Source organism: Glycine soja, chromosome 17 (genome assembly GCF_004193775.1).
Source record: "Glycine soja cultivar W05 chromosome 17, ASM419377v2, whole genome shotgun sequence".
Taxonomy (NCBI): Eukaryota; Viridiplantae; Streptophyta; class Magnoliopsida; order Fabales; family Fabaceae; genus Glycine; species Glycine soja.
This window is the reverse complement of record NC_041018.1, coordinates 7,169,731-7,181,401: the sequence shown is the minus strand read 5'-3', so window position 1 is coordinate 7,181,401 and position 11,671 is coordinate 7,169,731. Positions and strand designations below refer to the sequence as shown.

Genomic DNA, 11,671 nt, shown 5'->3' with positions numbered 1-11,671 from the left:
TGTGCAATTGTGCTGGCTTTATGGGGAGAAAAGGATGGGGGGCTACACATTATTACTGGCATTAACAGGTTGGTGGAATGTTTAAGTAAACATTAAGCAATATGAATGATAAAAGGGGATCCCCCACATAAGGATCAAGGAACACGTTATGAACACAAATAGCGTCCTTACAACAGTTGTTAATGCATCGTTGTTGTTTTTTCTTTTACCCTTTTTTTTATAACTCCAAATACTGTTAGAAGCTTAATTTCATTGAGGCAATTTAAGATGCTTACGGTTGAATACTGATCTCCATAATAATATGACCATTTAACAGCATATTGTTAATTTGGAGGGTGAAATTAGTCTTTATTTTCCTGTATAATAGAATAAGCGATACTGATTTTTTATTATTTAGATTTTTAGAATAAAATGGATTGGAATTGAATCTAAATCCATTTCATTGATCTATTACTGCTCTTTTCACCTCTAATTTACAAGTATGAGATGAATAGTCTTTTTTCTTCGATCTGTTATAAAAATATCTAAACAGTGAAATAATATTCTATTTTACTTCATTCTAATTCACTCATTATAAAATTAAAAGGCGATTTGTTTGATTAAAGAAAAAGTGTAATGAGAAGGGCTAAAGGAATAGTTATTGTATTAGAATTTTTCTTAAAGGAAAAATATATTAGCGTGTATAATTTTTGAATTGTATGAAAATCTATGTAAAGATAATTTAAATGAAATTATACACCAAAATTTGTGACTTTAAGTATATGTATGTAAGATTTTGGGCCGTGCTGTGGCTGAATGAATCCAAGAACAAAAGTTTTGCTTCTGAAAAAAAAAAAACTCATCCTTAACAACCTCTAGAGCAGCCACAAGGCTGGGCTATCCCGTGAAGGGACCTCACTATTCTCTGTCTATAGTGGCCTTCTTTTCTTTTGAGGAAATGTTCCTTACCATAATCACATATATGGGTATGGTAAAAATATTTGTGGCCGTGCATAGGTAAAATTTGTAATGAATTGAATTTAAATTGCTATATGTTATTCGAATTTTTTTTAAATATTTATTTTCTACCTGTTTATTTATGGGTTGTGCGTATAAAGATAACCATGTTTGTAAGACTCTCTAATAAGAAATTATTCAAATACCCTTTATGCACATACCCAAACACACACACACACATATATATATATATATATATATATATATATATATATATATATATATATTAAATTATCAAAATAAAATGTTTAGTTTATTGAATTTTGTTTGGACTAATTGGATTAAATTATTTTACCTTTTAAATTTAATTCTAAAATTTAAGTATTTTGATTAGTGTATGAATGGGTTTTCAAGCATTTTGAATAAATTGTTTATCAGTGTTGTTACACAAATTGTTTTATTATTTTTATTCTATTTCTGTAAAACAAACAATCAATACTTCACCTCCAGATAGTGCAATTCTAGCACACCTTTTAAAACATATAGTTTTTTTCTTCTTAAATATGTGATCTGTCTTTTTTTAATCCTTAAATTAATTTTTTTTTAAATTCATGAATTTTATTTTAGTTCTTCCTATCTTTTATGGTTTGGATGTACAAATCGTAACCATTTTTTACAGTAGGATAAACTATTTTTTTTTTACTAAAGTGTGAGTTTTAATTTGTGAGACTAAAAAAAAGATATATCTTAATTTTATATTTGAGCTTTTAAACAAAAAATTCAATTCAAGAACTAATATAAAAACTCCGTGACAATGCTTGAGAGAGAATTTGATTTAAAAAGTGAATTACCATTAAAAAAAAATGAAATATTTAAATGCAGCAAAAAAACTATGATAGTCGGGGAAAAATGGAAATATAAGTGAGAAGAAGAGGCGAATAAAAAAGAGTTTGGTTTGATTTGGATTCCCTCCCATCCCTCATTTTGTTTTTCCTCTGCGCATGAATCTGAACCCTACTACTCTGATCTTAACAACATAGAATAGAATGGGAGATAACAAACGTAAGAGAGGACGCAAACCCAAAACCCCCGCCACCGAAACCCTAGACCACCCCGCCACCTCCCCAAGCTCCACCGCCATGGACGACGTCTTCTCTGTCGGCAACGTCGAGCTCATCGACACCACGGCCTCTCCCCACCACCGCCGCCTCCGCGGCCGCCCCAACAAGCCCCACGCTCTGCCCCCGGGGCGCCGCCACGCCCGCCCCCTCGACACCAACGGCGGCGGGGACTTCTCGGTCCCCGGCGACGTCGTCGGGGTGTCTCCCGCCGTGTCGACGGAGGCGGACCCGGCAGCGTGGGAAGCAAGGGTGCTGCCGGCGATGGACTCGGTGGTGAAGGTGTTCTGCGTCCACACGGAACCCAATTTTTCGCTGCCGTGGCAGAGGAAGAGGCAATACAGCTCGAGCAGCAGCGGGTTTGTGATTGGCGGGAGAAGGGTTCTCACCAATGCGCATTCCGTGGAACACTACACGCAGGTCAAGCTCAAGAAACGTGGTTCTGATACCAAGTACTTGGCCACTGTGCTCGCCATTGGAACCGAATGTGACATTGGTAACAAACAACTAACTCCTTGTCATTTATTTACTTTGAATTTCATACAACGAGAATAGATGTATAGAAATGTAGAATCATAAGACAATAACGGTGAATAAGTGAAGGGAACCAACATATATTTGTTACTGTACATACTCACTGTATGGATGAGATTAAGGTATATTATGTATAGAAATATATTTATCCGCTCTATGACTTCATTAAGAATCAATAATATTTAAAAATGATTTATTGGTATTTGAAGCTATTATATGGAACTAGTTGTAGCATGGTTCTAAATTGCGGTTGCGACTGAGGACATTGCAGCGTGACATTATTATAGGTTTGCATTTAAAAATGATTTATTATATACTTTATTTACGAGATAGTATAACTTTTTCGCTCATTTTAAGATTCGGTATCCCCCACATCCCGTACGACCACACCCATTTGACTGTTGACACTTGGAAGTTAGAATAGAAGATCAAATTATGAAATGTTGTCTTTTTTTACGATAAAAGTGGAATAGAACAGTGCTGAGGTTCTGTTGCGGCTCCATTGTGGCTACGTTTCAGCATTTCATGTGATTGAAATTCAAACCTCAATTGCAGGCTATTGCAGTCACAAACAGCTCCGCAATAGGAATATTGTGGCGGCAATTTAAAACCATGAGTTGTAGTATCATAAAACCATAATAGTGAGGATATGAAGAATAAGTTGTGTCATGCCTTCTCGTTACATGCTTTTGCTTGTGTGTACTTATAATGGATGATAGATTTAGTTGGGGAAAACCATTTTGATCCCCTATTAGAAAAATTCCCAATTCTCCCTTGGGGGCTTCAATTCTTACATAAAGTTCTTGTTTTGGCAATTCATAAGTCGGAGATGGTTTTTTTACTAATAAATCGATACTCAAACTCATTCCATTCTGGCTCTTTTTCTCTATCAAAGAAGCGAATTTCTAAATTTTCATATGGTCCGCCGGAATTCCTTCCAATGCCTGTTGAATAATTTTTTTGGATTGCATCACCAATTCAAACTAAATAACGAGCTAATGGATTTTGCCATGTAACTTCCCAATCAAATTCTTTGTAACATTCATAATTAAGATCTCATTCTCAACCTCCAAAGTATTACTGAGGAGGCTTTTTGCTATACTTCTTAATATGAATTCAAATTAATGCATTTGATTTTACACTTGCAGCCATGCTTACAGTTGATGATGATGAGTTCTGGCAAGGGATGTCACCTGTAGAGTTTGGGGAATTGCCCACACTTCAAGACGCAGTTACAGTTGTGGGCTACCCAATTGGTGGAGACACTATCTCAGTGACCAGTGGTGTTGTATCGCGCATTGAGATTCTATCTTATGTCCATGGTTCTACAGAACTTCTAGGTTTACAGGTTAGGTTGAAATGATTAGTCTTCCATTGTTATTCGTTATCATTTAATGTCTGTTTGGAAGAGCTTATGGGAAGCTAATAGAAAAGCTGAAGATTCTCATAAGCTCTTCATACCTAATTTCAATAAGTTTCTTGGTATAGCTTATCAAAATAAGCTCTTTTTATCTTATTCCAATAAGTTTTATGGTCAAATCTATGGCATAAGCCCTCACATAATAGGAGTGTACTGAACAAACACTTAATTAAGCTGTATACCCAAAATCCAATTGTACCCTTAGTTATGAATGCATGATTTGTTTAATGTATCCTAATTTTCCTTCATTAAGGTTGTCTTTTGCAGATTGATGCTGCTATAAACTCTGGCAATTCTGGTGGACCTGCATTTAATGACAAAGGAAACTGTGTGGGGATTGCATTTCAGTCCCTCAAGCATGAAGATGCGGAGAATATAGGTTATGTCATTCCAACGCCAGTTATCATGCATTTTATCCAGGATTATGAGAAGAATGGAGGATATACTGGTAATATGGTAGCTACAAACTAAGATGTAGATTTCACTTTTACAAGATGCTACAAGAGCATTTTTAGAATTGAAGTTTTATGCACTGAGATCTTTCTTTCTCAATCTGCTGTTAGGATTCCCTATTCTTGGGGTTGAGTGGCAAAAAATGGAAAATCCTGATCTGCGAATGGCAACGGGCATGAAACCTGACCAGAAAGGTGTGCGTATTAGAAGAATTGATCCTACTGCTCCAGAATCTAAGGTTTTGAAGCCATCAGATGTTATTCTTAGTTTTGATGGGGTTGACATTGCCAATGATGGAACGGGTGAGTGGTTTTGTTTCAGTTTCTTTATACATTATGCCCAGTATGTAGCTTACATTTGTTTAGGTGCCCTAAAAGATTTTAACACGTAGGAACTTTTTGAAGAATGTTAAAACTCCAACTATTTTTGTATAGAATTGATGGAATCTATTTCTCTCCAGATCTGTCCACTTTTGCTATTTGGATTAGCATTTGTTTTGTGGTTTAGGTTTTGTGCTACTAATTTCAGTTTAGATATGAAGAGGAAAAACAAAATTCTGTCATCTTTCGTTAGTCATAGTACATTACTGGATCAAATTTAATTCTTATGTAATTTATAATTTCAGTTTAGATATGAAGAGGAAAAACAAAACTGTCATCTCTCGTTAGTCATAGTACATTACTGGATCAATTTTAATTCTTATGTAATTTATAATTTCAGTTTAGATATGAAGAGGAAAAACAAAACTGTCATCTATCGTTAGTCATAGTACATTACTGGATCAATTTTAATTCTTATGCAATTTAGTTATAAAGTCACTATCTATATTGGTGCACTGTTTTTTGTGTTTGTTTACTGATTAGGTAGCAATTATGAGACTTCATGCAATTAATCATCTCTCCTGTGGCCAATATAATATATCATAGATTTGAGTTTAACAGTCTGTAATATTTTAAACTCTTGGGGTGTTCTTTTCAGTTCCATTCCGTCATGGAGAGCGCATTGGTTTCAGTTATCTCATATCACAGAAATATACTGGGGATAATGCAGCAATCAAAGTACTGCGGAATTCAGACATTTTGAAATTTGACATCAAACTTGATAGTCACAGAAGGCTTATTCCAGCACACAGCAAGGGCAAGCCTCCCTCATATTATATTATTGCTGGATTTGTTTTTACAACTGTTTCGGTTCCATATCTTCGTTCTGAGGTCAGTGGCTAATCCATCATCCCTAGGCATTAATAATTCAGTTATTTGGTGTCTTAGGTGTTGCTGTTTGTTTTACTATTGGTAATATTGATCTGGATGTACTTCAGCACTTTCAGTGTTTCTTCCTCCCAAGTGGCATTTGAATGTCTAGTACTGGACAAATTTAATCTGATCTGATGATTTGAACCTGTGTAATATCTGTCTAAAATGAAAAATCATTCATCATTGCTGCATAAAACTCAATACAGGGATCATTATTGATGAGGAGATCATTGAGATGTTTAGAAATTAAAACAGTTTATTACCTTTAAAAATGTTACGCCATAATGATATAGTGGACTGTGCTGGTGAAGTTATTACAAGGTTTTTTAATGAATAAATAATGTGATTCAGGTTTCATAGCAATGTCCTGCTATCTGCTGCATTTATATGGCCTTTACATAACATGTATTAAACTCTGTGCAATGACTATGGTTCTGTATAAAAGTTGGAGCTGGTGATTATGTTTATTACAATAGAAAGTTATGTATTTATTTCAGTTTCTGTATGTATCTCCCTGTATTGAATGTAATCTCAGTCTAGTCTGTTTTGGTGACATGTAAGGTTTTGAGATTATGCTATTATATAAGCTTTCACTCCAAAGTTTCATGACATTAGAAGTGTATATTACCTTGTACCTTTTATTATTTACTTTACTTTTGGCATTAATTATTAAATTCATTCATTCAACCTGCATTTGGTAACTATCTTGTGGATGGACCCATTCTTTTCCAACTCATTTTATCATGTATGAATGAACAGTATGGAAAGGATTATGAATATGAAGCTCCAGTCAAGCTTTTGGATAAACTGCTGCATTCAATGCCACAATCACCGGATGAACAACTTGTCGTGGTCTCTCAGGTATACTTTTGGATAAACTGCTGCATTCAGTGCCATTCTTTCTGCTGTTTCTCCTAAGGACCTTATGATGTCTGATTAACTCTTTGACACATTAAAGGTGCTGGTGGCTGATATCAACATTGGATATGAAGATTTTGTGAACACCCAGGTTAGTAATGGATATGTTCCATCTTTTTGCCTTTTCTTGCTGACAGCTATATCAGCTTAACCGTTCAGTTGTTTACTGGTTTTTATTCTGTATATCTGTGAAGGTCCTTGCTTTCAATGGTCAACCAGTGAAAAACCTGAAGAGCTTAGCCACTATGGTAGAGAGCTGCAATGATGAATATCTAAAATTTGATCTAGATTATGATCAGGTTCACTTGCCATCCTTCCCTGTTTTATGTGCTTGTGTGAAAATGGAAGTAGCCATATTAACTAACTAATCCTCTTATATGCAGATAGTGGTGCTTCGCACGAAGACTGCAAAAGCAGCTACTCTTGATATTCTTTCAACGCACTGTATTCCATCGGCAATGTCTGATGATCTTAAGTCATGATCACAATGTAGTAGATTCTGCATCATGATCTTTAGTCATTATATGCAGATGTGTTGGCTTGACTTAACTTTTAGTTAGATTGTTTCCTTACATGTATGTTTAATTCAAGTGCTAATCCCCCTTGGGACTCTGATGGTTCCACATTTTGAAAGGAATGATAGATAGGTAAGCAGGATTTACATTACAATTCATTGTCTTCTGATACATTGGCCTTTTTCAAATTTTAGGGAACTGAGCAATGTAAAGAGTTTCCATTACTTTCACCGATGAGCAGGCAGTGCAAAAAAGAACTATAGATTGGCAACAAAGTTAAAAAAAAATAAAAATTAAAGATTCTTTAACCACATTGGTGGGCGTGACTTGAATAAAATTGGTGAAGATGAACATAGTCATCAGATAAGTACATATTTGATTTGTAGTTGGAAATGTTACCATGCATATTTCAACACGAAATCCAATAGATAAAAGCAAAATGAACGCAAAAATAAATATTCTGATCCGTTGACAAAATTATCTTTGCCTCAAACATAATTTTGCAATAGATTCCTAAACATGTTCTAAATGGTTATGCTAAAATGTTTCTTTGGTGGGACTCTAGTAGAGGACTTGTTTGGGTAGATGGGGATGGTTTTCTATCAACTTCGAGACCTTTCACGTTTTCCTCTTTTGATTGTGCCCACAATACTGTGTAAAGTCCGATGGCGATTATAACTGCGCCAATGATACTAAGAATGGGAAAACACGAAAAGTCAATAGAAAGCAGTTGTACTTTCAGCAAAGAGTACACATGCCAAGGATAAACAGGCAATTAGAAAACTGGGAGTTAACATTATTGAAGCAAATTGCACGACATGTTTCATTATTTCTTATAAGTACACAGTACCTTCACTAGTTTATGGAATAATGCAATGTATAAACATCACAAATGCTACGAAATGAAGGATTTAGTATGTTAATATGATATCTGACGATAACTTACCAGAACTTAATAGAAGTGAAAAACAAGGGACAATGAGAATTACCTGCCAACATGGAGTGTTTCACCAAGGAAGGCAACACTGGAAAAGGCAGCAAGGGCAATCCCCGCAGGCTTGAACATGCTAACAAATACAGGTCCTTTCCTTTTTATGCACCATGCCGTTACAGAAAATGTCACAACACTTCCCGCAATAGCCTGCGATATTGTTTTCCACACACACGAATGAGCATAGCAATAAATCCTCGATACGGTTTAAAACTTGTTTTTTAACGTTTCTAGTAAATGCTTACTGAATAGAATATACAGATGAGGTCAACATCGAGGCTTATTTTCCATGCATTTGAATCTCTGACTACAATTAGAGAAAGTATTGTACTTTGGATAGTTCCAAACAGGCAATAGTAGGCTATTATGGTTGATTGATATGAATATTCTTTCATAATTACTGCCTGCAAACAAGCTCAACCAAATCTCTTAAATTAAAGACCTTTGCAACTATTTATATCTTAGTGGTCTAAATATTTAACAAAGCTAAGAAATAGGGATCTCACCTGAGTAATATTCCAGGCTGCAAAAGAAACAGAGGCCATGGCAAAGACGAGACCCCCAATGACCCAGTTATTGGTTTCAGCCAACAAAGATGGTTGAATTCTAAAGGTGCTGATGGAACTGCCCTTGTAAAAGGTAACAACTAATGCTCCAGATATGGACAGCACTGCGCCCATGACCTTGATCTGGCTTATTGAGCTTCTAATATTCAACTTCTCCATCCTATAATATATGGTTATATTTTAACCAAGAGAGTAAAATAGTCATTTTGATCTATTATATTTTAATATTTATTTATTTATTTTGGTATATTAAATATTTAAAATTTTATTTTATTCTTTTATGTTTTGGAAGTTTAGTTTTGATCATTTCTTTCGTCTGTTAATATTTTAAATATTGATTGAACATTAAAATAAATAAAATAATTAATTTAAAATATTAATAGAATACACACTAACATTTGTAATAAAAAATGAAATAAATGATCAAAATAAACTTTAAAAAATCTAAAGATTAAAATGAAAAATTTTAAAATTTAATATATGAATGTGGAAAAATATTAAAATATAATAAACAAAAAATAACATATATAATATTGTAGTTTGTGAATCGTCAACATAGATAAGAATGATAGAGAATATGTTCAAAAGAATGTATTATCAGCATTTCTCCGTATCTTGTTGTGCCGCAGTTCTATTGTTGAATGTAACAACATATACTTTATAAAACCCGAGTTGTAAATGTAATTATATACACAATATCTTGCGGTGTGTTCGGTTTTGATATTATTATGTAAAATAAAAAGTAAAGGAAAAGAATGCAAAAAATTACCTGAGGGTAACCGCTAGCACAAAAGTGATTGCTGGAGACAAATTGCTCATAGTGGATCCAAGAGTGGGAGAGCTGTAGTTAATGCCGATGAAAACACAATTCTGCATGACAGTTATGCTGCAAATCTCCAATGATGAACAACACTCTTACATTATATTTGTGTATGGTGATTATCTTTCCGTATAAAGGAATTGGAAAAAAGGTATATAATGCAATTAACACAAACCCTAGAATGCCGAGGAGGAAGAACTTGCAGAGAAGCGAGAAAGAAAGGGATGGTCTTGTTCTGCAAACAATTGGCAAAGAGAAATTAAATAGAGTGAAAGAGAAGTTGTGTTATTTCAAAAAGTTGAAGTTGAAGTCTCAAGTTGCATGGCATGACGTTGTAATAACCTTATAAAATTAACTTGTGATTCCACCTTAGTGACCTTACAGGTAACCAAATAAGAACTAATAATTTTCTGTGTTTCCAGGGTGGGCTTGTTTGAAGAGAAAAAGGAAAAAAACGAATACATTTTAATTTAAAATTTTGATTTGAATTTACTTTCTTTCCGCTCAGGAGTAAGAGAAGGTGAGAGTAGGTACCTGTCTATGAAGAAAGAGGAAGGGAGGAGTATGAGAGTAGCAAGAACATTGGAGTAGACAACAAGGACGAAGTGGTTCACTCCTCTTGACATGGCTGCTTTACTCAACGTGGACAGCCCCACGTTAAGGCACTCCACAGTCACCATTGCTATGAATGGAGTCCATTCCACCAAATTGCTTCTCACTCCCATTTGATCTTTTTCCTTCTAGCTCTCTCTCCCCCTGGTGTGAATTTGGTGGGCTTTTAAGTAACATGGAAAAAAGATTCTAGGTTAAGGAATAAAACAAAAATAATTGATTATGCATGTGAAGTACGATTTGCTTGAGTCAGTATAATTTATTCTAAATGATATATGTGATTTATCGCGTGATTCATGAGAGATAATTAAATAGTTTGCACTATCATAGTTTAGACTAATCTCTGGATAATACATAATAAAAAAATATCAATCCTTTCTGTCTAGTTCTCATATCTTAAAAAAACTTAAGATCCATTAGAGATGAGTTTAATGGCTGGTAAAGAATCTGACTCAATGAGAATAATGTTACGAAAACCCCTCCCCTAAGCCAAATTCAAACCGTGCAAAAACGCCCAAAACTCTGCCATAATAATTGTACAATCCCTTAATATAATCGCATGATAGTAAACTGTAATGAAGTTACCATGATGACCCAACAACACTATCATCACAATCGACCTATTGACCCATCACGTAGTTGTATTGTATGACTAATTTCATCCCTGACTCTGAGAATGCAACATCATTACATGCCCTCCCGCAGTGTGAGACTTATCATATTTTATGAACAGTAGATAGTATATTTAAAAGAGTGTGACGCGAGAATATCAAATATCAATTTCAACCACAACCACATGCATTATTATAGAGCCATAAATCTAGCAACTAAATTGCCTATACTCTTTGATCACGTGCCTATTACAACATCTACCAGTCTATCGTAATAACAACATATATACAGCTTATAAGCACCATATTGCACCAATAATGCTGCATAAATTTTATTTAGGAAACAAGAAGAATATGCAAAAATAAATAAAGGAGTTCGTGCTTTTTTTTGGAAATTGGCATGGTGAAAATATTTTATTTACATCTCTTATTTTTATTACATTATATTATTAATTTATGACATTTATACTTCTTTTTTTTATTCCCCCCCTTAAGTATCTACAAACATGAGGTGTCCAATTCTTACATGATATTACCACTAATAGACCAACACACAGCAGAACACTATGAAAAATAATTTTATATATAGAGAAAAAGTGATAAATAACGGGATACAAAATGAAAAGAGAAATAGAAAAAAAAATTGAGTGAAAATGAGACCGGAGAGAAAATAAACATATAATAATACCTCCGTCCTATATATAAAATCTTTTAACTATTAACTAATAAAAATTAAGAAAAATGACTAATTTAGTTAGTAATTTTAAATATTTAATTTTTTTTCAAAATTATTGTTGATGGTCAGTATATGATAACTCTTATCATGATGTAGTCTGTTGAACCAATAAGATGTTATTTTTGTTTCTATGTATAAGAAACACAAATTTAATTCATTAAAATTAATAAAAATAGTTTTTGAGAGGA

General features: G+C 34.0%; 2 protein-coding genes across 2 annotated transcripts; one reads left to right on the top strand and one right to left on the bottom strand.

Annotated features, from left to right (window-relative positions):
- Nucleotides 1-1,834: 1,834 nt before the first annotated feature.
- Nucleotides 1,835-7,381, top strand: LOC114393986 (protease Do-like 9). Its single transcript, XM_028355519.1, has 9 exons — nucleotides 1,835-2,550; nucleotides 3,737-3,936; nucleotides 4,276-4,456; nucleotides 4,572-4,763; nucleotides 5,440-5,672; nucleotides 6,474-6,575; nucleotides 6,673-6,723; nucleotides 6,827-6,931; nucleotides 7,016-7,381. The coding sequence occupies exons 1-9, from the start codon at nucleotides 1,983-1,985 to the stop codon at nucleotides 7,112-7,114; spliced, it is 1,731 nt and encodes a 576-aa protein (XP_028211320.1). The 5' UTR covers nucleotides 1,835-1,982; the 3' UTR covers nucleotides 7,115-7,381.
- Nucleotides 7,382-7,491: 110 nt separating this feature from the next.
- On the bottom strand, nucleotides 7,492-10,256 carry LOC114393987 (WAT1-related protein At5g40240-like). The gene is made up of 7 exons (XM_028355520.1): nucleotides 10,059-10,256; nucleotides 9,700-9,759; nucleotides 9,474-9,590; nucleotides 8,645-8,864; nucleotides 8,384-8,542; nucleotides 8,137-8,288; nucleotides 7,492-7,839 (listed from the first exon to the last, which is right to left on the bottom strand). Exons 1-7 carry the CDS (start codon nucleotides 10,247-10,249, stop codon nucleotides 7,680-7,682), a joined length of 1,059 nt encoding a protein of 352 aa, XP_028211321.1. The 5' UTR covers nucleotides 10,250-10,256; the 3' UTR covers nucleotides 7,492-7,679.
- Between the last annotated feature and the right edge of the window lie 1,415 nt (nucleotides 10,257-11,671).